The sequence below is a fragment of the Gouania willdenowi genome, chromosome 7, assembly GCF_900634775.1.
Source record: "Gouania willdenowi chromosome 7, fGouWil2.1, whole genome shotgun sequence".
Lineage (NCBI taxonomy): Eukaryota > Metazoa > Chordata > Actinopteri > Blenniiformes > Gobiesocidae > Gouania > Gouania willdenowi.
Window position 1 is genome coordinate 40,278,805 of NC_041050.1, and position 27,405 is coordinate 40,306,209.

The 27,405-nt window shown below is 42.3% G+C and overlaps 1 protein-coding gene across 1 annotated transcript in view; it reads right to left on the bottom strand.

Annotated features, from left to right (window-relative positions):
* The window catches only part of itpr3 (inositol 1,4,5-trisphosphate receptor, type 3), a 70,776-nt gene that overhangs the window by 21,479 nt on the left and 21,892 nt on the right, over nt 1-27,405 (bottom strand). The window contains exons 13-30 of the mRNA XM_028452340.1: nt 17,994-18,154; nt 17,773-17,914; nt 12,452-12,616; nt 12,160-12,332; nt 11,968-12,087; nt 11,809-11,884; nt 11,435-11,550; nt 11,094-11,345; nt 8,347-8,491; nt 8,134-8,278; nt 7,855-8,066; nt 7,665-7,785; nt 7,388-7,442; nt 4,356-4,521; nt 3,910-4,068; nt 3,241-3,318; nt 299-418; nt 86-208 (exon numbers count right to left, since the gene is read on the bottom strand). Of these exons, the coding sequence (XP_028308141.1) occupies nt 86-208; nt 299-418; nt 3,241-3,318; nt 3,910-4,068; nt 4,356-4,521; nt 7,388-7,442; nt 7,665-7,785; nt 7,855-8,066; nt 8,134-8,278; nt 8,347-8,491; nt 11,094-11,345; nt 11,435-11,550; nt 11,809-11,884; nt 11,968-12,087; nt 12,160-12,332; nt 12,452-12,616; nt 17,773-17,914; nt 17,994-18,154 (2,529 nt within the window). The remainder of the gene's footprint in view (nt 1-85; nt 209-298; nt 419-3,240; nt 3,319-3,909; nt 4,069-4,355; nt 4,522-7,387; nt 7,443-7,664; nt 7,786-7,854; nt 8,067-8,133; nt 8,279-8,346; nt 8,492-11,093; nt 11,346-11,434; nt 11,551-11,808; nt 11,885-11,967; nt 12,088-12,159; nt 12,333-12,451; nt 12,617-17,772; nt 17,915-17,993; nt 18,155-27,405) is intronic.

The following is a 27,405-nucleotide window of genomic DNA, read 5'->3' on the forward strand; positions in this document are numbered from 1 at the left end:
GGGAGCATCCATCAGGGAAAGCAGTAGAACAAAAAAGGGAAAAATAATGAAAATGATGAGATGATAAATGTGTGTGTGGTTCTACCCCAGGGTTCAGGAACAGGTTCAGGTTCTCGTGCAGCAGTTGCTGGTTCTCCTGGTTCCCCTGACAGAACTTCTGCAGGAACATGTGTGTGTACTTGATGATCTCCTGCATCTTCACGTCGTTCTGCAAAACAACGTGAAAGAACATAGAACAGGAGAACCAGAGAACAGAGAACAAATCAGAGGACATAGAACCAAAGAACCAGGAACTCACCCGGTCGTATGAAACCTGCAGCAGGTCCAACATGACTTTATGAGCTCCCATGTTCTTCAGCAGGCGCTGCTGCTTCTTCCAAACACCCGTGTTACACATCTTATAAAGTCTCTGAAGAATCTGCACAAACACACCATGCTCAGGGCTTTTATTGTGAAAGGATCGTCTTTACCTGCTTCCTGTGAGGAAAGAGCATCGTTAGGTTACCATAACAACAAGTCGTCTGCTTTAACTCGGAGACATAAAGATAAAGGTTTGATCAATAGAGAAACAACACAGCTGTACACACGTGGGAACAAACAGAAACAACACAGCTGTACACACGTGGGAACAAACAGAAACAACACAGCTGTACACATGTGGGAACAAACAGAAACAACACAGCTGTACACACGTGGGAACAAACAGAAACAACACAGCTGTACACATGTGGGAACAAACAGAAACAACACAGCTGTACACACGTGGGAACAAACAGACACAACACAGCTGTACACATGTGGAAACAAACAGAAACAACACAGCTGTACACATGTGGGAACAAACAGAAACAACACAGCTGTACACACGTGGGAACAAACAGACACAACACAGCTGTACACACGTGGGAACAAACAGAAACAACACAGCTGTACACATGTGGGAACAAACAGAAACAACACAGCTGTACACACGTGGGAACAAACAGACACAACACAGCTGTACACATGTGGAAACAAACAGAAACAACACAGCTGTACACATGTGGGAACAAACAGAAACAACACAGCTGTACACACGTGGGAACAAACAGACACAACACAGCTGTACACATGTGGGAACAAACAGAAACAACACAGCTGTACACATGTGGGAACAAAAACACACAACACAGTTGTACACACGTGGGAACAAACAGAAACAACACAGCTGTACACATGTGGGAACAAACAGAAACAACACAGCTGTACACATGTTGGAAAAAACAGAAACAACACAGTTGTACACATGTGGAAACAAACAGAAACAACACAGTTGTACACACGTGGGAACAAACAGACACAACACAGTTGTACACATGTGGGAACAAACAGACACAACACAGTTGTACACATGTGGGAACAAACAGAAACAACACAGTTGTACACACGTGGGAACAAACAGACACAACACAGTTGTACACACGTGGGAACAAACAGAAACAACACAGCTGTACACATGTGGGAACAAACAGAAACAACACAGCTGTACACACGTGGGAACAAACAGAAACAACACAGCTGTACACATGTGGGAACAAACAGAAACAACACAGCTGTACACACGTGGGAACAAACAGACACAACACAGCTGTACACATGTGGAAACAAACAGAAACAACACAGCTGTACACACGTGGGAACAAACAGACACAACACAGCTGTACACATGTGGGAACAAACAGAAACAACACAGCTGTACACATGTGGGAACAAAAACACACAACACAGTTGTACACACGTGGGAACAAACAGAAACAACACAGCTGTACACATGTGGGAACAAACAGAAACAACACAGCTGTACACATGTTGGAACAAACAGAAACAACACAGTTGTACACATGTGGAAACAAACAGAAACAACACAGTTGTACACACGTGGGAACAAACAGACACAACACAGTTGTACACATGTGGGAACAAACAGACACAACACAGTTGTACACATGTGGGAACAAACAGAAACAACACAGTTGTACACACGTGGGAACAAACAGACACAACACAGTTGTACACATGTGGGAACAAACAGACACAACACAGTTGTACACATGTGGAAACAAACAGAAACAACACAGTTGTACACACGTGGGAACAAACAGACACAACACAGTTGTACACATGTGGGAACAAACAGACACAACACAGTTGTACACATGTGGGAACAAACAGAAACAACACAGTTGTACACACGTGGGAACAAACAGACACAACACAGTTGTACACACGTGTGAACAAACAGAAACAACACAGCTGTACACACGTGGGAACAAACAGAAACAACACAGCTGTACACATGTGGGAACAAAAAGACACAACACAGTTGTACACACGTGTGAACAAACAGAAACAACATAGTTGTACACATGTGGGAACAAACAGAAACAACACAGCTGTACACACGTGGGAACAAAAAGACACAACACAGTTGTACACACGTGTGAACAAACAGAAAAACACAGTTGTACACACATGGGATCAAACACACAAAGGGAACCTCCTTAGACCTTCATGATACTGAGACTATGATCCAAAGCATAAGTAAAACTACTTTAAATTATTTTTTCTTCCCAATCAGAACCTACTGCTGGGCTCCAGCATCCCTTGTGACCCTGCGTAGGAAAAAACAGTTAAAGAAACAAGACTATAATAAACTATTGTTCAAAATGAAATGAGAATAAAAGAGTGAAATAAAGGATGAGGTTGGGCTCACTGAACAATTCTGAGCTTTACATTCATGTCTCATCAGAACCTGTAAGAATGACTGCGTGATTAATAATTTTCTACCGTAGTTTGTGACGGCGTGTGTTTAGAACGTAAACGCTCCTCCTGTTTAGATCCAATGAGTTTCAAAGTAAGAGTATTTCTACTGTGGGAGAAGCAGCTGATTCTTTATAATTAACGATGAGCAGATTAAATAAAGCAGCCATTCAACAAGCACATTAGCCCCACCCACATCCAATGATTGACAGGTGATTTGTGGGAAGAGCTTTGCAGAAAAACACACTCAAAATATATATACACACTCATATACACACGTGTATATATACGTACACACACAGACGTATATACATACACACATATACTGTATGTACACACACACAAACACACACGTGTATATATTCACAGACACACACACATACACACACAGTTACACACTTATTTACACACGCGCATGCGTTGCGGTGGGGGGTCTCTCACCTCCTTGACGTTCTGGTAGTTCTCGTTACCCTTCTTCTCCAGCTTGTCCTTCTTGGGCGTGACGTCCTCTGACGCCCCCTGTAGGACAGCAGCACACACACACGGTGTGTTGTTTCTGCTCTGAGCAAAAACAACCACACACACACACACGCACCCACATGCAGCACCAATCAGAGCCCAGCAAGCCCCACACACACCCAGCACCAGCTGGGAGCTGCTTCACTGGGATTAGTTTAGTTTAGTTGACGTGAACATTAGCTGGTTGGTTTGTCTGTAAACTTGTTCTGTCTCCTCATCCTCTGAGGATCACTCTTCTTCATCTTCATCTTCAGACCACCACTCTCTGCAGAACCAGTCCCTGAATTATGCCCCCCCAGTCTGTTAGTATGTTAGTTAGTTATTGTAGTTATCTGGTTGTATATAAAACCTTTAGAAACATGGATCATTCCATGGTGACAGATGTTCTCATTTGATGTTTAGATGTTGACACAGATTTAAAACAACAGAAATGATCAAATCTTTGACACTAAAACAAAAACCAAAGATGGTTGGAACATCTTCATCACATCTCCAGAACCTACAGACCTCCTACTTTTAATCTGATCCAATGGACTTCACTAAAGATCTGAGCAGGTTCTCCTGACCCTCAGATGTTCAGATGTACCTCACCTCTCCCTTTTCCTTTTTCTCCTTCTTTCCATCTCCTCCACCTGAACTCTTCTTCTCCACCCAAAGCTCAGACTTCTCCACCAGCGTTCTCAGACGGTCCAGGTCAGCTTTGATCAGCTTGTAGTTCTCCACGTCCTGAGACGAGATCAGCAGCTGGACCTGCAGGAAGTGCACGTGTTATAGTTCTGAAAGGTGTATGGCAGGGGTGGCCAATCCTGGTCCTCAAGAGCCACTATCCAGCATGTTTTAGATGTTTCCGTCCTCCAACACACCTGATTCAAATGATGAACTCATCATCAAGCTCTGCAGAAGCCTGATAATGATCCTGGTCATTTGAATCAGGTGTGTTGGAAGAGGGAAACATCTAAAACATGCTGGATAGTGGCTCTTGAGGACCAGGATTGGCCACCCCTGGACTGTATGGAGACCACGTGAAGGTTTCGTACCTGCTTGAAGGTGTCCAGCAGCTCATCTCTCTGGCTGAAGTGTCTGAAGAGAAGCTGCAGAGCTCCAGAAACCAGAGGAGCATAGTCGTGCATGATGAGATGGATGAGAACCCTCAGAAACATCCGACCGCCTTCATCGTCCACCTCCAGGATGCTGTTCCCCTTCCTAAAGGTCATGGACCATCACTGAGCCCAACGTTTTTACTGGTTTAACTAGTTTATATAACCTCACTGACATTAAAACATCTATAATACATCAATAATATGAATGCTTCAAAGAAGAAATCAATTAAAGCACTGACATTCCAGCAAAATTAAATAAATTACATTTTTAACTTGACTCAGATATTGTGGGTTTGAGCAAAACACTGAATTCTAAGGGCCTGCACTACAAAGCTAGATTAGTATATAAAGGATATCTTTCCATTAGTGGGATTCAACTACCAAACATTCCCTGTCAGAAAGAAGCTGTCCTACAAAGGTCGATAACAACACGCTAATTTAATCCAAGTTATATCAGCCTGACTAAGTGCGCGTTCACATAAAAGGGGTGGAGCTTGCAGCGTCTGACCAATCAATGGAGAACCTGGCAGAGCAAGCGTCTTTACAGTAGGAACAGTTTATGATCTTAAATAAATATAATAAATATAAATCCATGATGACAGTGAAGAACAACAGTGTTAGCGCAGCAGGAGGCGGAGCTTTTAGACTCGCTCAGATCTGATCCACTTCATAACTTGGTCCTGACCAGGTTAGGTGTTCAGCTTAAGTTTAAAATTATAATAATTAAAATCCAAAATTCAGACCAAAAACAATCTGTTGTTACAGAAAAGACAGGAATGAGAAAACTCAGACAGGAAGCTGCTGATACTGTTAATGTGTAAAAGTGTGAGATTATTTATGATATTAATCCATTAGATGATAAACAGACAACGCTCTGCAGTTAAACTTTATTACAGCACACACGTGTTTCTAATCAGATAGATCTATTTATCACACACTGGGATGACAACACATTGTTTACTGTAGTAGAAATTGATTATTATTCATGGTTTCTTTATGTGTGTTATGCTATAATTATATATCTTTATACTCAATAAATCTATTCATAAAATATAATCAGGTTAGCTGCCATTTTCAGGACAAAAACAAACAGTTTCAGAACATCTAATTTCAACTTAATCTGGATTTAACAACAACACAACCAAATACGTAAGTGAAGAGACAAAACAGATATGATCACAGACAGATTTACACTAAAATGTCAGTTTGATCCAAAATACACAGTCTAAATTAATAACAAATAAGAATAATTATATTAAAAAAATTAAACTTAATACAAGTTAAACATGTTCATATACCTAAATAAATCAAATAAACAGACAACATAGGCCCTTAAATGATAAATAATAATGAATAAATCAATAATCTTGAACATATATTGTATTGCTTTAAATCACCAGTAAATGTCATCTTTAACTAATTACAATAACTGATGGTTTAATTTCTAAATGTAAAACATTTTCTAATTAAAAGATTTAAACTTTTGAAAACTGTGCTTTGACTTATAAATGTCTCATGTTTGACCCTGTCAATCACTCATGTTTTAAAAGAAGTCACATGACCCAGCCATGTTCCAGCCAAAGGAGGAGAAACACCAGATAACAACATAGAATAAAAAGGCTTAGAAATCTAGGTTCGTGGCCCAGGGAGTGAGCAGACCCTGAGGACCACAGCTGTGTTTTAGATGAGTGCCTGATATGACTTATTGATTCATTTTATGTTCATCTCTAATAAATTCATTGATTGATTCAGCAAAACCTCTGACTATGTCTCTGTGTATGAAATGTCAGGTACTGAACATCAGAGTTATCTCTAAACTCTAACAGGATGTTCCTGCTGATGTGGTCAGCTTCACTATAGCATATATATAAATGAATGACTTCACCCATCCATGCATTCATAGACAGACTTCATCAGCTGACTGTAGATCAGTCCATCAGATATAATCTATATATTGACTAAATGATGTCATCAGGAACTGAAAGTATTAATTTATCCATTAATAATCTTCTATCCTAAACGCAGCTGTCAGATCTGCACCAATCAGGATCTTCTAATAATGGACAGGTCATTTTCTAAGAGGTCTGATTGGTCAGGAGGCGGGGCTTTAGCATTCGCTCAGATCCTAGCCAGAACAAAACCAGGTCCTGACCAGGTTTTGTTCTGGCTAAGTTTATTTATTTATTTATTTGACAGGGACAATTCAGTCAAACATAGTTACAGCAAAAGATGCGATGCATACAGAGTATATTTATAGCTAATGCTAATTCTCAACTCCTGTCACTGGTTGAGCTTTTCCCTTCAAACTAAATATATTCAATTCAATTGAACTTTATTTATATACTGTAGCGCAAATTACAACAAAGTCATCTCAAAGCGCTGAACAAAATATAAAGTCCATAAAGAATCCAACAAGATCCACATGAACAAACATTTAGTGACAGTGGGAAGAAAAAAACTCTCTCTATTTTATAGAAATAAATCTCCATTAGAACCAGGTTCAGAGGTGGAGAACATCTGGTTCCACTGGTTGTTGTTAGTGAACAGAAGGACAAACAGAATAGAATAGAAGGATAGACCATCAGAATGTTCTAGACTAGCTGTGAACCATTGATCAGGAACCACCAGCTAACCCTAACCCATATAACACGTATAAGTTACCATGGTGATTTAACTCCGTAAGACGTTAGCGATCTCCGTAGGACAGCACACACTGATTAAATACCGGAAGTTAGCACAAAAAGAAGTAATCTAGCTTCATAGTATACGCCCTAAATGTCTCCCATTGGTCGACTGAGTTCATTATAAAGATCAATAATATAATAATACATAAATAAATCAATAATCATTTAGATCAATAATAAACATATAAATTAGCTCCATTTGATCATCACTGGTTACTGGTTTCCAGTCTGTTGCTTTACTGGTTCTGTTTCCTGGTTATTATGGGATGTCTTATGTTCACTAACCCGACTCCAAACATGGCCTCTGCCTGTTCTCCAATGTGATGCAGGTTGATGGAAGCTGAGGAACAAACACAGTTAGAGAAAAAAAAACCACAACTACACAACCACTCCCACAGACACACAACAACAACAACAACAACAACACGGTCAGCATTCTGACTTTCTAACAATAAAATTCTCAACATGTTTGTTTAGTGAGTGGTCATCAACCTGGTGCCTCGCCCAGTTGTTCCTGACATGTTTTAATGACATTCCTGGGTGTAGATAGTTGTGTGTTTACCAGCGTGCTCCATGTTGGTGGTGGCGTCTGCGTCAGCCATGGGATAAACGTCCACAAACTCCTTCTTAAAGACGGAGAGCAGGAAGGACAGACGGTAGTCCAGACGCACGTTGAGGATGAACTGAAGACAGACGACGTTCCATTAGAGACGTTCAAGTCTGTGTGTGTGTGTGTGTGTGTGTGTGTGTACCTGCAGTATCTCCAGGATCCTCAGCTTGGTGTCCATCACCGTCAGGTCCTTCTTATCTGAACCATCTTTTCCTCCTCTCTGTCCGTCAAGCACAAGCCCCACCCCCATGCCCGATCCCCGTGGTCCGCCCCCAAATAAAGAGGTCTTTCTGTTGAGGACCATGGTGGACATCATCTGTCCCATCCCATGAATGGAGCGCTTCACGTTCTTCCCTGAGACCAGAGATAAGAACCAATGAGAGAGCAGAGAAGAAGAGGAGGCGGGACCGTATGGCGGTACCAGAGGTGTCGTCTGAGAACAGCGCCCCTCCATGGACAGGGTTGGGTCTGCAGTCGATGATTCCCAGCAGGGTCCTAGTCAGACGGAGCAGCTCAAAGAAACTGTAGAAGCCAAAATAGATGAGATGACGAGCCAAGTTCACCACCTGGAGGAGAAGAACACATCATGAGGTCTGAGAGCAGGTCACAGGTCAGAGGTCAGAGGTCAGAGGACCTCGTAGGTCAGCTTGTTCTTCTCCTGGTTGTGGAACGGCAGCTCCTCGTTCAGAACGTTGTTCAGGAAATCCTCCATGAAGGCCATGGTGCAGGAGAACCGGTTCTTCTTGTTGTCACGACTGTCGTCCATGTTGGAGTCGTAACTATGGAAACAACACACAACTAGTTAACTACTTAACTAATGAATAACTCAATCTGAGTAACGTAATGTGATAACTTGGACACTACACAGTAATATGAATAATCACCTGTTTTAAATGTCATGTGTGAAGTTAGTTATTAGTCTATTCTTCAAATCATGTTAGCATCATAAAGGACTTGATCAATAACCAATGTGATCAACAATCATATTAAACTATGGCAAAAATACAAACAATTAATTAATTAATCCGTTCAGTTCTAATATTAACATGTTCAGGCATCATATTTTAACAGTAAATATAGAAAGAGTGTGTGTGATATGACACACACACACACACACACTATGGGAAATGGATCCATTCTAAATTCATACACACACTCTAACACACATGTACGTGTCTAACGTTCACTAAACTGACCTAATGTCAGTAGTTATGTGTAGACACAGGTGTGAGTGAAGCTATAGTGATCATGTGACCTTCACTATGTAGCACCGTCTACGTGACATGTAAACTTAGAAAATAATTGTTACACGTACACGCGTGCACGTCAGTAAGTGTGTGTGAGTGTTGTATCCTGTCCAATCACATCAACAATCTGACTCAGCGCAAGGGCGGAGCTATAGCTGGGGCTGGGAGGGCGGCACGCCCCCGGCTCCGAGGTAGGACTTAAGGGAGCCGGGCTTCTACCACGGCTCAGAGGAGCTGGAGAATGACTTGTGCCCAGAGGTTCACAGAGTATAGACAGTCACCATCATACAGATTTATACAGGTTATATAGACACATTTCCTGTGACGTATACATACTAAATTAGGTGCATGCGCACACAGGCACAGTGCGAAACAACTGGAGGACTACTGAGGTGATGGTTCACAGGAGCAGACAGAGCGTTATCTCAGTCTGGATCCAGTAAAAAGTCACCATAAAAAGCTGTAAATGACTGATATGCAGACGTGGAGCAGTGAGGAGGAGACTTCATGTAGAGATGGAAATCCCTGTGTCTCCTAGCTCCCAGGCTAGCGACCCTGTGTCTCCTAGCTCCCAGGCTAGCGTCCCTGTGTCTCCTAGCTCCCAGGCTAGCGTCCCTGTGTCTCCTAGCTCCCAGGCTAGCGCCCCTGTGTCTCCTAGCTCCCAGGCTAGCGCCCCTGTGTCTCCTAGCTCCCAGGCTAGCGCCCCTGTGTCTCCTAGCTCCCAGGCTAGCGCTCCTGTGTCTCCTAGCTCCCAGGCTAGCGCTCCTTGAGGGGGGGGTTATGTCAGGTTCTGTTTATTTAGCCCTTTGGGTCCTTTTTAAGTTATGTCTTTGTTTATTTGGTTTGAGTCTAGTCATGTGTTTAACTCTTGTCTGTGTTTCAGGTGTTCCTACTTGTGGCTCCACCCCCAGTGATGTCTGTGTGCTTGGTTGGTGCCTGATTAGCTCCCTCATGTTTTCACCCAGGTGTGGCCCATTCCCAATCAAGCTTCCCCCACTATTTAGCTGAGTGCTTGGACACAGTATGACTGTGGATCATTGTGATGTTGTTAGGTTCATTGTCTCCTTCCTCGTGTCCTGCTGTGTCTGGTCTTGCTCGCTGTTCCTGCTCCCCTGTCTTGGATTTGAGTTTTGTTTTTTTGGATTTTGCTTTAAGGAATAAAAACACAGACTGGTTCCAGGAACGATATGCTTCTATCCTGCCTCCATCTCTCTCTGCATTTGGATCCACACCCACACCGCAACATCTGAGCTGAATAGTTAAAGTGGGTGTTAAAATAAAGCGCTCGCTATCAGTGGTGCCGAGATGTTTTAAATTTATTATTAGTGACCATCCTAATGTTTGTGTTGTTCTCTGGTTTTGTTAAACTTCATGTTGGTTTGATGGACTTCATAATGATATAGTCGCTCTCTGTTGAAGCTTGCAAGCCCTGCTATTGTGTATGTTTGTAAAATGATGTCATCATCAGCTTAATTATTTGGCTTTAAAGGGCCCGGTCATTTGCCCCGCCCCTGGCCCGGCTCTGATTTGTTCCACTACTGACTCAGAGTGTAACACTACAGTCACTACCACTCTATGGACAGGTGTAGTGACACAGACTGTAACCAGACTAAATGGTGGTCTGTTATACACTCACACACACACTTACTGCCTTGCACACGTGTAAGTGTTTACATGTCACGTAGACGGTGCTACATAGTGAAGGTCACCTGATCACTATAGCTTCACTCACACCTGTGTCTGATATATTTATATTTGTGCTTTAATGTGTAACACGTCTATAATCACACCTGCAGACATGACTTGTGCATTGTGCTCGTCTACCCATTCTAAGTCTATGGGAAATGTAGATCAGACGTCGATAGACTGGTGCGCATGAATTTAGAACCGATCCACCCCCCATACATACACAAACTCGTAAAACAGAAAAGTAACGTGTAATCCATTGATTTCAACAACGTACCTGTAATCTGATGACCAACTATTTAACAGATTACAGTTACTGATCATTTGTAATCCAATAATGTAACACTATTACATGTAATCCATGACTCTCCAACACACAACTAGTTAACGTCTCTCTGAGTGCATGTGTGTGTGTGTGTGTGTGTGTGTGTGTGTGTGTATCACTCACTCTTTGATGGTGATGGAGGTGGGGATCTCTGTCCAGAGTCGGGCGTATTTGACGGGCGTGACCAGCTCCTGAGGGTCTCTGTCTACGTGTGCGTGCAGCATCAGGTGACAGAAGGAGGCACGCAGGTCGTACGGCAGCGTCTCATCCATCATACACAGAAAGATCAGCTCTACATCCAACTGTTTAGAGATCTCATCTATAGCCAGATACTGACGGTCCAGACACATACGGGCAAACAGCTTCAGCTGGTACCTGAGGATCAACCAATGAGCACTGACTAGTTAATATCAACCAGTGAGCACTGACTAGTTAATATCAACCAATGAGCACTGAGTGTGTACCTGTAGTAGGTGAGAACGTTCTCATCGTGGGCGTTTCCCTGTCGTGCCTCCTGAGCCAACTGACGGATGCTCTTCTCCTGCTTCTCATTGGTTTTATCAATCCACATCAGCCACACCTACACACACACACACAGTAACACAGAGTAACACACACGCACAGTAACACACACGGTAACACAAACAGTAACACGCACATTAACACACACTGTTAACACTGTGTTACTGTGTGTGTGTGTTAACATGTGTGTTACTGTGCAGTAACACACACACAGTAACACACATATTAACACACACACAGTAACACACATTAACACAGAAACACACACATGAACACACAGTAACACACACATATTAACACAGAGTAACACACACACCTCGTCCTCGTCGCCGTACTCGTCCTGGTAATCTGACGGACCTCCACCAGGGGGCGACTCTCTGGGCAGACGACGCCTGAAGGCAACACCCAGGGAATAGATAGTGAGTAATGGACGTCTGAGGTTGATGGTCAGTGTTGGACCAGGTGAGGAACTCACTCAGTCTTGATGAGGATGTCCTGGTTCTTGGGGTCGAGAACACACTTACAGATCAGCTCCTGGGTCACAGCGATGGCCACGTTGTTGGACACACACAGGTCTGACAGGTAGTCCAGGAACCTGTAGGAGGAGAACCAGGTGAGTCATCTATCTACAGGTAGGAGAACCTGCACATCACTCCCTCAGGCTCACCGGGGTTCTCGGTTCTTACGGACGAGGCTGACGAACGTCTCCACCTCAGTCTTTGTGATGTGTTTCTCTAGAAGTTTACGGTTGTTGTGGAGCAGAGCAGTGATTGTGTCCTCAGCCAGGATGTCGTACCCTATCTGACTCTGCATCATCCCAAACTGCTTAGCTATGTGTTCCTGACACACACACACAGACACACACACACACACAGTTAAACAGACACACACATACTCTCACAGTTAAACACACACACACACACACACACAAACACACAGTTAAACACACACACAGGTACCTGGTTCTTCCTGTAGTCCTCCTGTGAGTGGCGCAGCACACGGTAACACAGACGCAGCATGTACTGGTACGGAGCATTCTTCTGATCTGCTAACTCCTCCAACCTCAGCAGAGGACCTTCGCCTCCACGACGCTCCTTAAAGGGAGCCTTCACAATCCCAAAGATCTAACACACACACACACACACACACACACGTGTGCTATATACAGTATGTTTATATATTTATATATGTTTAGGGTTGGGGCGGAGGTAAGGATTGCAACCAGCCGATGGAGCATTGCTCGCCCCTTTGGGAGGGAGGGGGGAGGGGGGCCAGAGAATGTGTTGAGTCATGAGTCCGTTCACTTCATCTCTGCAAAGTTCAGTCTGTCATCTGATGATGTGAAATGACCTCGGATAGATCTGATTCAGAAACTAAGTTCTCTGATGGTAGCGATGAGGAAGAGGAGGAAGAGGACGGAGTGTCATTTGGCACAAACATCCTGGAGAATAGAGAAATAAACCAGCCTTGAACGGCTGCCTGTCTAGGGGACTCAACGTAGACAACAAGTGTTTTCGGCCAGGCTAAGCACAACTTCCTTCAGCCTTGAAATCCAGGTCTTGGTGCAGTATATCCAATATGGTGGCCCTTAACTTACAAGCCAAACTGTCAACTTCTCCAAGTTAGATTCCATCTCGAGAAGACGTTCAAAAGTTGCTTCCTGCTTACTTTTGAGTTCATTTATCACATGAGTCTGAGAGTTAATAGCCCTGCACAGTCCCTCAGTAATGACTGGCAGCCTTTCCAAAACAGCTGCCAACGTCATCCAAAATTTGCGATAGATCAGAAAAGTGACAGCTCCAATCAACACAATACCTGTTATCATAATTACAATTATGTAGACGTCTTCCACGTTCCATCAGGACAGGCGGGCTCACCTCTGCCCATTCTTTTTGTAGAAAAAATTTGTTCGATTGAATTGAGAGACCAGCTGATCAATTCCATAATTTTAGTTTTGGATAGAGATGTAGAGAGAGGCTCCTATTAGATTCTGACAAAAGACTGAACAAGACAAAGCAGCAGCAAACAGGGCAGATAAGAGAGGGAGAGAAAAAACCGTCCGCCTTCGTTGAGAGCAAGGAGAGAAGATCATCTGTACCAGTAGGAACTGGAAACTCCCACCACCAAAGGTGGTTAGAACCACAGAATGAGATCCTGGACTGACCAACAGCTAATGCTAACCATGCTAACCACCATCTTTTATCAGATTCTACCTAAACCGCTGCATTGGTACAAACTTTATTTATCATTTTATCATGTGAATGTCTCATAGAATGAAACCAGGGAAATCACACACACTATTTTACTTTGCAACCATAAATAAACCCCTTTATCTATTTTTTATTTTTTGTCTGCACATGCTGTCAAAGGTCAACAATACAAGAAGTGCAATCTTTTTTTTTAACAGCATTTTATTTCTTATTTTTTGTTATTGCAATTAAATAAATTGCATTATTTTATTGCATAATTGTGACCATCACCAGCCCTCCTTAAGGAAGGGTAAGAAACACTTTATTAAAGGGAGAATATAAAAACAGAGAGCAGTGTTACACCTAGGTGAGGGGATGGGGGGGAGGTGGAGGGGGAAGAGAGCAGGGAGGAGCGATTCAAGGTAGAGAAGTGGAAGGGTGGGGAAGAGTTGATTACTGTAAAGTGAGATGTGAAGTTGTAGACGTGAGGCTTAACTATAATGGTGGTGGTTGTGGACAGAGGGAAGGAGTGAGTGGTAATACCTGAAACAGGTATTTAGGATCAACGTGTCTAAAGTTAAGCCCACTACAAGTTTTATCCCACAGTCCAAGGTGTGCTAGTGCATCGTAGACCGACGTATATGTGCAAGAAACTGCCACTGTAAACCCAAGCACTGCCCCGGACTCGAGGACGCAGCCAGAATAGCAGAAAGAGCGGGGGCCAGGGAGCCCAGGCAACCCCCCCGGCCAAGCAGCCCCCCAGACACCCCCAAGACACCAAGCCGAGAGGCAGCCACCGCCCCCCACATACACACTCGAGAAAGCACCCATAAACCAAGGAGCCAGCGCACTCCGCCACCACCCCCACCTGACAGAGCAAGCCACAAGGTAATGCCACCCACCGGGGCACGAGCGACCGGCAGTCACCACCGCAGGAAGGAGGCACCCACCCAGTGTGGAACAGCAGTCCCCAACTAAGGGAGCCCCGGACCTACCCACCAATCCGCAGATAGCAGGACAGACCTACCAGGCAGCCGACGGCAACCGCAACCATCGGAACAGCAAGCGACGCCCCCCAGCAAACAGCATCATCTCGAAGCACCAAGCAACCCCGCCCCAACCCCGATACAAATGCCAGCACCCCCCAGCGCGCCCACCCCCCACACCGGCGAGTCAGGCCGCCCCGGGCCCGCACACACCGAGGACAGCCCCCAAGGCGACCAGGAGACGAGACATGGACCAAGCCACACCCACAGGGAAGAGACACCCCCACTCCCCGCCGGGCCGACACTGCCCGGAGAGACCCCGTGAAGAGAGCCCCCGGCCGCACCCCCGAGACCCACCGCCCCACCATGCCCGACCGCACCATCCTGATGTATTTGCATTCTACACGGTGGCCCAGCCATCAACAGAGGGACCAGGCCCCCACCCGACAGGCCCAAATATGTGGTCCTACCCACCTTCCTGTTATGGTGCCTCTCCATTCCCCAATGGAGAGGCACTTCCCTATCCCCTGTGTGAATGTGTGTGTTTAGTGAATGTAGGAGGTGTAACCTTTGTGTTAGGGTTAGGGTTGTATGTGGTGCAAATAGACCCGGAGGGTGGAAGTGGTAGGCGCACCCTCCGGGGGGTGGTGTGTTGAGGTGCGAATAAAATTGAAGGGATTGGTAGGGCAATTTGAGGTGGGAATGCTGCCCTCGCGCCACTACTTAGTAGCACAGGCGGCGGCACCCTCCACCCTCAGCCCCACCATCCAGCCCCCCAAGGGTTGGATATGGGTGTGTGGTACACCAAGTGAGTGAGCCAGACCAGCTGAGAGTGAAGTGAGGTGTTCATTTTAGGAGGCCTGTCCGGTGCGGGCCACTGGAGAGGGTAGATGGCGCAGACGGGCACGCGGCACAGCGGACTCCAGGGACGCGCCGAGCAGCACGGCTGGAGACCCACCCTGCGACACCCCCCAGACCACACCGGCCCCACGGGGCACGGCGGCACCCCCGCCCCCCAGACGCGGCCAGGCACCAGCCACACCCCCCAGCAGTCCAGGGGCGACCTCCGCCGCACGCCAGCCCGAAGCGGCCCCCCCGCCGCAACAGGGAGCAGCCGGGCAGGAGAGAAGACCGCGCCCGCATCAGGGCCAGCACAGGCCTGCAGAACACCACGATACAATGCCCTCTACAGGGAGGCGGCCCCGGCCCCCATCCGACAAGAAAGGACGCCATAAATAAACCCCTTTATAACACTACAGAGTACAGAGTACAGGATGCACCCAAATGAAAATTTGAGGCCGAAGCCGAATAAAATATAAACGCTGGCCGAATACCGAATGCAATTGTTAAGTTTTTCACAATTTTTTTAATAGTGCATAAATAGCCTAAAATACATTTTTAGACATGTTTTTTAAAGAAAGTAAATGTTTATTGACTATTCTGACATTTTTTAAATATTCCAGTAGCCTTTGCTTTTCAAAAAAAACCTTTATCAGTTATATTAGACCTTCAAAAAAAAACTAAAGTGCATTAAAGGGGAGGTATGATGAATAAATGACTTTCTAATGGTTTAGCTATAGTGATAAACATCCTTTAGCCTCATTCAGAGGAACAAAGTGTAAAAAGTTATGTTTCCTCCCTTGTTTTTACACATTTTATATAAAGTTAGCTTTAAACGGGACAGTTGAATTTGGCAGGTGACGTCACCTAACACGCCTCCTAGAATGTTAGCTCCTCCCTCTCCAACTATCTAACAGCTAAAACAAACACTGCCGTTTATTATAGAATATATGTTACGTATACTTTATTACCATATATGTAAATACAAATTGCACTACTTTTTCTGTTGGGAGTCACTGCTTGGAGCCACGGACCCATTGTTTACACACATCAGCTGTTAGCACTCCATGCTAATGCTACACCAGTCTATACACTTCTGGGAACCACTACACCTCTGGGAACCACTACACCTCTAAGGACCACTACATCTCTAGGGACCACTACACCTCTAAGGACCACTACACCTCTGAGAACACTACACCTCTAGGGACCACTACGCCTCTAAGGACCACTACACCTTTAGGGACCACAACGCCTTTAGGGACCACTACACCTCGGGGGACCACTACACCTCTGAGATCACTACACCTCTAGGGACCACTACACCTCTGGGACCACTACACCTCTAGGGACCACTACACCTTTAGGGACCACTACACCTTTAGGGACCACTACACCTCTGGGAACCACTACACCTCTGGGGACCACTACACCTCTGGGGACCACTACACCTCTGGGGACCACTACACCTCTAGGGACCACTACACCTTTAGGGACCACTACACCTCTAGGGACCACTACATCTCTAGGGACCACTACACCTTTAGGGACCACTACACCTCTGGGGACCACTACATCTCTGGGGACCACTACACCGCTAAGGACCACTACACCTCTGGGAACACTACACCTCTAGGGACCACTACACCTCTAGGGACCACTACACCTCTGATGACCACTACACCTCTAAGGACCACTACACCTCCGGGGACCACTACACCCCTGGGAACCACTACACCTCTAGGGACCACTACACCTCTAAGGACCACTACACCTCTGGGAACCACTACACCTCTGGAGACCACTACACCTCTAGGGACCACTACACCTTTAGGGACCACTACAGCTCTAGAGACCACTACACCTCTAGGGACCACTACACCTCTGGAGACCACTACACCTCGAAGGACCACTACACCTCTAGGGACCACTACATCTCTAGGGACCACTACACCTTTAGGGACCACTACACCTCTAGGGACCACTACACCTCGAGGGACCACTACACCTCTAGAGACCACTACACCTCTAGAGACCACTACACCTCTGGGAGACGACTGATGTACATTAGACCACGTTCACCACAAGGACTACTACTACTGACTATGTCAGTAGTGTGTGTGCGTTTGTACTTGTGTGTTGATTGTGGTGTTGTGTACATTGTTCAGCAGAGACGATTACATTGTGATTGGACGGCACAGATTGAATGATTCTTTGTCTGTAGTTTTGTTTGTCAGTAGAGTGTGTGTGTGTGTGTGTGTGTACCTGTTTGAGGATGTTCTGCTCTCTCATTAGTTTCTGTCTCTCTCTGTTAGCGTTGGTCATCACTACATCTAGCACTGGTTGTCCACTGTTCACCACGTCTGCCACAAAGAAGACCACGTCCTCCAAGAGCTTTATCGCAAACCTGAGGACACACACACACAACACAGAGTGAGACTATAGATGACCAGGACCAGGGTCTGGAGCACCTCCCCCCGTGGTACCTGCGGTCGTTCTGGCTGATGAAGCCCTGGTTCAGCTGCTCCACCACCGTACTCAACATGGCACTGGCATCGTTGGCAAAGTCCAGGTCTCTGATCTCCATGACGGGGACGGACACGATGGCAAAGGCCTCTTTGTCCTCTTTGGTGGGACATGTCCCCAACTACAGGAGGACAAAGACACATCTGTTACCCCTAAACCACCTGATTCACATTAGTAATCAGATCAGAAATCAGATCAGTAATCAGGTGCAGAGGGAGGAGGCTAAAGGGCTGAAAGTTGATTCTGCTCCACACTAAGCGTGTGAATCTCTATTACTGACAATGATTGGATACATATCTCAATACTAGGGATGTGGAAAACTCATGAGATAGTTTATCTCCCTACGCATGTGCAACGTGCACTTCTTATGTTATGAAGAAAACATCTCAGAAGAAGGATGTGATACTAGCGACACTGAAGACATTGATTTCAAAGAGGATTGAATGAAAATCCTCACAGCGGCGTCTCTCCCACACACACACACACACACACACAGAACGTTATGTCTCTGCCTGTCTGTGACTTCAGTAAGTAAGTAAGTAAGTAGTTTATTTATAAAGTGTTTTTTACAGATAAAATCACAAAGTGCTGTACAGAGTTGTGGTAAAAGTACAAGTGCAACACAATAGAATAATAAAACAAGAGTGCATAAACATCATAAGAACAGCAACATTAAAGGATAAATAAAAATTAAAATCCAGTAACTAAAAGCTTTACTGTAAAGTAAAGTCTTCAGCAGTTTTTTAAAAGTAACCACACAGTTGAGCTCCCTGAGAGACTGGTGCAGGTTATTCCAGAGTCTGGGAGCTACAGCCTGGAACACCAGGTCTCCTCTGGTTTTAAATGTAGTTTTTGGGGTCTTTAGGAGACCCTGACCTGAAGACCGAAGGCATCGCCCTGATGAGTAGGGGTACAACAAGTCTGAGATATATTTAGGGGCCTGACCATGTAATGCTCGGAACGTGAGAACTAATATTTTATATTCTATGTGAAACTTAACTGGAAGCCAGTGCAGAGTAGCTAGAATGGTGGTGATGTGGGATGTTCTAGAAGCACCAGTTAAAAGTCTGACAGCAGCTTCTGAACGATCTGGAGTCTGTTTAGGGTCGACTTATTAAAACATGTAAAAACAGAATTACAGTAGTCAGTACGAGATGATATAAATGTGTGTATGACCAGTTCTAGATCTGATTTTAATAATAAATGTCTGACTTTAGAGATATTTGTCAGATGATAAAAACAGTTTTTAGTCAATTGACGACAATGTCCCTCCAAAAACATGGACTGATCAAAAACAACCCCAAGGTTTCTGAGGCTGGTTTTAACAGATGAGCCCAGATCACCAAGAGAGTTTTTAATTAGAGGATGTTTTTATCAGAGTTTATGTTTTATTTGAATTTATCTGGAGATCATTTGATGACAACCAGTTTTTGATACAGGATATACAGTCTAAGATCTCTGATAAAAAGGTGAAACGCTGAGTCATTAAAGGAGCAGTACAACTAGATATCATCAGCATAAAAATGATTAGACATATTTTTAAAACCATGGATCAACCGACCAAGAGGCATCAGATACAATAAAAACTAAACAGGAACCAGAACAGAGCCCTGGGCTACTCCACATGACAGGTTGGACATATTATCAATCAATCAATCAATCTTTATTTGTATAGCGCCAAATCATAACCAATGGTATCTCAAGACACTTTACAGTAGAGCAGTCTTAAGGACGGACTCTTCATTTTATGGATACACACATATGCATATATACGTATATACACATACATATGTATCCCACACCCAACATGAATTCATCATGGCGGCAAGGAAAACCTTCTGTTAAGCAGCAGGAACCTTGTGTGGATCCCATTCCTATGATGAACAGCCATCCACGTTATGCTGTGTTGGGTGTGTGCAGAGGAAAGGGTGGAGACAGAGTTGTTGAGACTCTGTAACTCCACACTGAGGATCCCACGGACCTGCAAGACAAAAGCCAGAAGGAGTACAGGAGCAAACACACAAGGGAAGAAGCAGACATAGAGGGAGTGTTTGAGAGAGGAATGGGACCCTCTCCGGTCCCTCTCTAACCTAAATGACCTCTCTCTTAACGCCCTCTCCAACCTCTCTCCAACCGAGCATGCCAGACCCCCCCCGGCAGTCTATGCCTATTGCATCTTAACTATGAGCTATGAGCTGGTTCCTAACTAAAAGCTTTATCAAAGAGGAATGTTTTGAGCCTAACCTTAAAGGTAGAGAGGGTGTCTGCCCCCCGAACCGTGGTTGGTAGATGGTTCCAGAGAAGTGGGACCTGATAACTGAAAGCTCTTCCTCCTATACTACTTTTAGAGACGAATGGAACAACGAGTAGTCCAGCATTTTGAGAGCGTAGTGTTCTGGGGGGATTGTATGGCACTACAAGCTCCTTGAGATAGACTGGTGCCTGTCCATTTAGGGCTTTATAAGTGAGAAGAAGAATCTTGAATTCTATTCTATATTTTATGGGAAGCCAATGCAGAGAGGCTAATACAGGAGTAATGTGATCTCTTCTCATAGTTTTAGTCACTACACGTGCTGCAGCATTTTGAACCAGCTGAAGTGTCTTAAGCGACTTGTTCGGGCAGCCTGCTAAAAGAGAATTACAATAATCCAGTCTAGAGGTAACAAAAGCATGGACTAGTTTTTCGGCGTCGCCCTGAGACAGGATAGATCTGAGTTTAGCAATGTTACGGAGATGAAAGAAGGCAGTTCTTGAAGTTTGTTTTATGTTAGAGTTGAAGGATAAATCCTGATCAAATAGAACCCCAAGGTTTCTAACAGTTGTGCTTTGTGCCAGAGTAATGCCATCTAGGGCAGTTAGGCTAGCATAGGTTTCTCTAAGGTGTCGTGGGCCCAGTACAATGACCTCAGTCTTGTCTGAGTTGAGAAGAACATTTTGGTCCATCCAGGCCCTAATGTCCTTTAGACAGACCTCAAGTTTAGATAGCTGATTTGTCTCACCTGGCTTCATTGATACATACAGTTGGGTATCATCAGCATAGCAGTGAAGTTAACAGAGTATTTTCTCATAACATTACCAAGGGGGATCATATAGATACAGAAGAGGATTGGACCTAGCACAGAGCCCTGAGGAACCCCGTAGCTTACTTTAGTGTACACAGAAGACTTATTATTCACGTATACAAACTGGTACCTATCAGATAGGTAGGACTTAAACCAGTTTTGTGATTCCAAGTAATTCCTCTAATCTCTCTAGTAGAATATAGTGATCTATAGTGTCAAAAGCTGCACTAAGATCTAATAAAACCAGCACTGAGAGTCGTCCTTCATCTGAAGCCCAGAGTAGATCATTAGTTACTTTAACTAAAGCAGTCTCTGTGCTGTGTTGAGCTCTAAAGCCTGACTGGAAGTCCTCGAACAGGCTGTTGTTTTGAAGAAATTCACAGAGCTGAGCCGCCACAACTTTCTCAAGAATCTTTGAAATAAAAGGAAGATTAGATATAGGCCTGTAGTTTGCTAAAGTGCTGGAATCAAGAGTAGGTTTTTTGAGAAGGGGTTTGATTACAGCTACTTTAAAGGACTGTGGCACGTAGCCTATTGATAGGGATATATTTATTGTCTCCAACAAAGATGGGCAGACTAGGGGAACAACTTCTTTAAACAGCTTAGTTGGGATCGGATCTGAAAGGCAGGTCGATGGTTTGGAGGATGAAATAATAGAGTTAAGTTCCTGAAGTCCTATATGTGTGAAACAGTTTAGGTTAGGCCTATTTACATTTAATGGTACAGCAGGCCCAGGTGAAGGCAGGGAGTGGCTAATTTTATCTCTAATCTTATGAATTTTATGGTTAAAAAATGTCATAAAGTCCTCACAGCTGAGGGCTAGAGGAATCATGGGCTCAATAGAGCTCTGACTTTGTGTTAGCCTGGCTACAGTGCTGAAAAGGTACCTCGGATTATTTTTATTTTCTTCAATTAGTGAGGAGTAGTATGTAGATGGACTATGTTGTAAGGCTGTCATGTATTTACTATGGCTTTCTTGCCAGAGTATTCGTGACTCCTCTGTTTTATTGGAGCGCCACATTCTCTCTAATTTACGGGTTGTTTGTTTGAGTGTGTGAGTTTCAGAGCTAAACCACGGAGCTTTCCTCTGACGTTTAATAGTTTTTTCCCTCAATGGGGCAATTGAGTCCAAGGTGGATTTTAGTAGACTAGCAGAGCTATCAACAAGCAGATCCAGTTGAGAGGGGTTATAATTAATATCATAGTTATTTATTGGATGGTGCACTGAGTTTAAGGCAGCAGGAATGACCTCTTTAAATTTAGCCACAGCACTATTGGACAGATTTCTACTCCTAACTATTTTATTGCACAGTGCGAGATCCTCTAGGATAATGTTAAAAGATATTAAAAAGTGATCTGATAGCAGAGGATTTTCAGGGTAGACTTTTAGTTCATTAATATCAAGGCCATATGTTAGAACAAGATCAAGAGTATGATTTAAACGATGAGTAGCTTCATTAATAGTTTGAAAAAAGCCAACTGAGTCTATTAGGGACATAAAGGCTGAGCTCAGGCTATCACTATCTTTGTCCACATGGATATTAAAATCTCCTACTATCAGTATTTTATCAGAACTGAGGACTAAGTTTGATATAAACTCAGAGAATTCTGATAGAAATTCAGAATAAGGGCCTGGAGGACGGTAAATTATCACAAATAAGACTGGCTGGCAGGTTTTTGATTCAGTATGAGATAAATTTAGAACCAGGCTTTCAAAGGAAGTGTAACTGGCCTTTGGTTTAGGATAGATTAGGAGAGAGGAATGATAAATAGCTGCTACACCACCTCCACGGCCTATGTCTCGTGGCATATGAGTATTTAAATGACTGGGAGGAGTGGCTTCATTTAAACTAACATATTCATCTTGATACAGCCATGTTTCAGTTAAACAGAATAAATCAAAGTTATTTTCTGAGATAAGGTCATTTACTAGTAGAGATTTGGATCTCAGTGATCTAATATTTAATAGAGCACATCTAATGCTTTTATGTTTTGGTGTTTCTAGATTTGAGATTTTAATTTTTTTCAGATTTTTATAATTGATAGCTCTTTTATTTGATTTTATGTTAAAATCATTGTGAAATATGGGTCGAGGGACTGACACCGTCTCCATAAAATAATATATTAGACATTTCATCATTAATAGTAACATTAAAGGTTCTTCTATTAATATAAGAGGTAAACCACTGGAGAACAGCACCAGAAAACCATCTCAGATGTAAGTGGATCAACCAGTATACTATGATCTACTGTATCAAAGGCAGCATCAGATCAAGTCAAACTAAAACTGTGTAACGACCAGAGTCAGTGACATCATCACGTCACTAGAAACTTTCAGAAGATCAGTTTCAGTGGATTGATCTAAAACCAGATTAATATTTATCATAAATATCATGCTGTTCCATGTATGAGGTTAGCTGCTTAGCAACCATTTTCTCCATGATTTTAGACATGAAGAGAAGCTTAGATATGGGTCAGTAGTTTATAGGCTCCCCTGGATCAAGATTGGGTTTTTTAAGAATGAGGTTTATTATCACATGTTTAAAGAAGCTGGAGACAGAGACAGATAAAAGTGAGAGATTTATTAATTTTACCACCAAAGGACCAACAACATCAAAAATGTTTAAAAGCAGAGAAGTAGGAACAATGTCTACAGAGCTCGATGAGGGTTTGATCTTTCTACTAAAACCTGAACATCACTGAGTGTTTGTCACTTTCTTGCTGTATTTCATTAAAAAATAAAGATAGTAGTGGTATAAACTTATATAAACTTATTTAAGTTTACTTAATGTGAAATTACACCTGCACTTTTATGATCTTTTTTTTTACTGTGGTCATTATTGCATTGTTGCAGTTTGTCTATTTTGAACCGTTTTTATAAAAAAAAATATTTTTTACTGTGGTTATTGTTAATATTGCACAGTTTTGATAAGTCTTTTTTATTTACTGTATTTAATGTATATCTTGCACAATTTTTTATACTTAATTAATGTTAACTTTGCAGTGTTATTGTTAAGACTTTAATATATAACAAATATATTTAAATATAAATATTGGTGAAATTATTTCAATTTATCAGTGTTTTTTAAACATTTTGAAAATACCATGGTATACCGATAACCGTGATAATTTTGGTCACTATAACCGTGGTGTGAAATTTTCATACCATTACATCCCTACTTAATACAATACCAGCAATCATACCTGTCAAGTTTTGGATTTGAAAATAAGGGAAATTTTCTGGCGCCACTACCAGCGTCTCATCCACACAACCAAGCTCCAGTATTCCTTATATTTTAATATAGATGTACAATAAATCTAAAATATTCACTTATCAACCACTTACTAAATATAATGATGTGATTAGAATCTAGTAGGTCGACCTTTATTAACATTAAAATATTGTGAACATTCCTACTAGGGCTGGTGATATGGACCAAAACTCATATCTCATTATTTTTTCTGAAAATGGTGAAATATGACATAAATCTAGATCATTTTATTTTGAATGAAGTCTGAGAAGAAAGAGAATTCTGGGTTAAATTTGCTGATCCAAAATGCTACACAGGCTCATTTATTAACAAACAGCTGATCAATATGTGCACTTTTGTTTTTTTCTCCTGTAAGGGACAGCACGTGTGAGTGATATGTAATCTGTAATATGGCTTGTTATGGGAAAGCTCTGAGTTAAGACTCTGTTCTGAGAAGTAAAAGCAGTGACTCTTAAAACTAGTATTTTGATACAAAATAAACTATTATATATAATAGAAAACTCAATACATCTTAAATCTCGATATATTGTTCAGCCCTAATTCCTAAATTATAAAACAGCTTAAATAAAACATAAATGTGTATATGAAGCGCGTGTTTATTTAATATACTTACAGTTTATATACAAGTCAACACGTTGTATATTTACTGATAATTTCATGTTGCTTGTCTTTAAGTTAAGTTTTATTATATATTTTATTATAATTTCTCATATGGTTCTCTGATATTCACTAATGACTTATTAAACACATTTATTACAGACTTTACATTATTTAACACTTTATAAACAGTGTATATTTGTGGAGCTTGTGATTGGATGATTTTTCATGGTGACTTACGTGGTTCCTTCTGCTGTGGTAGACGTTAAAATATCAGTTATTAATCTAACAGAACGTGTAACTGTGTCACATCCTGATGGTCTTTATGAAGATAAACTCTATGTTATATTTTATAATGTATTTACACCAGTTCTTTGTTTTTATCACCAGAACGTCTTCATTATCATCTCTGTTCTGTTGTTTACAGATTTGTTGCCGCTGTCAGCACTAATCTCACTTCAAATGGCAGTTCTCGCGAGGCTAGTGACGGCGTTTAGTTTAGTAAGACATCTTTTAATTATTATATTAAAATACGGGATATTTACGGGAAAATACTAATACGGGACGATGGCGGGAAAGAGGGTTAAAATACGGGAGTTTCTCGGCCAAAACGGGATAGTTGACAGGTATGGCAGCGATATGATACATTAGCGATTCATTGAGTCCCCTGGTCATACGATTCGATACAATTTGGTATTGATTTGATGGCGATTTAATTCTACACAATGCGATACAACATGATTCGGTGCGTATAGATACGATGCAATTCAACATAATGCAAATAAATAATACCAACAATTTAAATAGAAAATAAGAAGCTGCAATTCAGTATAGTACTGAAGGATTTAGGATTTATTCTTTATTCCAAATCTCATAAGCAGCAAATTTTAAAAAAAAAGTGCACATTTCAGAATCAGAATCAGAATAAGTTTTTTGCAAATGTGCGACATAGAACATATAATATAGAGTTAAGATAAAAATAAGCTAAAAAACTTTAAACTTTAAACTATAAGGCTATAGGGGCATGCATAAAAAATATTAAATAAATAAGATGAAATAAAAGTGACATATGGTAAGACAACAACAATTTGACATTGAACAACAGTGGGATTGTATTTACAGATGTGTAGGATAATAAAGTGATATTAAGTGATTTTGCTTATAATCTATAATCACTTTTTATGCATCTTCTTTTTTACCTCTTAAAAAGCACAACACAAAAAAACTGGCCTTCTCACAGCGTTATAGATATAAATATAGATATACAGGGATATAGAACCAAATTCAAAGTAACAGAAACTGTCACAACGTAAACAGGAAAAAAACAACAACAATCACTGTCAATGTGTAACTTAAAGTACTCAATAGTACAATGACCTTATTCCTGTCTGCCAGACAGATACTAAACTCAGATTTCAAATACAAATATTACAAATAATAACCTTTCACAATTACGGTACGTCTTTCACAACTGTTTGTGCAGAAAAAAAAAAAAGCTGTTTGGCAGTCACAACGGCTGTAAACAGACCCTCTCACTGAGTCGTATTCAATGTAAATAACACAAAAAATAAAGAAAGAAAAAAAAGTACACTTCTGAAAAAATGCCACTCTTACTGCTAACACCTAAGCTGGTGTTTTATTTCATGTGGCTTTTTTCATGTTTTTTTTCAGGCTGGTCCACGTGTTGAGGAAAAAGCAGACTGTGCTGAACTCTATTGTGTGGAGGAGATGTCTGAAGCCCTATACACCTTTTCGCTGTGACATCATCATCCGGGACATTTGCCTTAGCAACGCCCTTTGCCATTATAAGAGGGGATTACATTTGCCTGACAACCGCTATTTACACTATTTACAGCAGACAACACGAAAGTTTTACTCAATGTTGTACGAATATTTCAGCAGATTAGAGCCAAAGGCCAAGCACTGATATGAAGTTACATCTGGTTGGTTTAGAATCATGTCCGTACCAAACACCTCAAGGTTCATGGAAAAACGACCCAACAGATCATCAATAATCTGATATTTATGAGTAGCTCATTAACAGCCCTGGTGTCTACACAATGGAGAAGATGAGGACTTACAAAAGCTTGGATGTATATATTTTCTTTAAGGTTGACTTATGTATGTGTATTTATGTCTATATAGGCCTGTGTCATCATGATAATTGGCTCATTACGCAATGTGGCTATGCTAGGCTAGCACCGCTAATAATATAAGCCACAAATTGCCTTAAACTAACGTTGTTTGGACGACACAACCATCTTATGTTCAGGTAAAGACATTAAAACTCTAATAGAAACGATGAATGAGGAACTATCAAATATCCAAACATGGCTCAATGTAAATAAACTAGCCCTAAACGTTAGCAAAACAAAATTCATCAGCTTTGGAAATAAAAAAATAACAGAAAATATTAGACTGAAACTAGACATGGATATAAT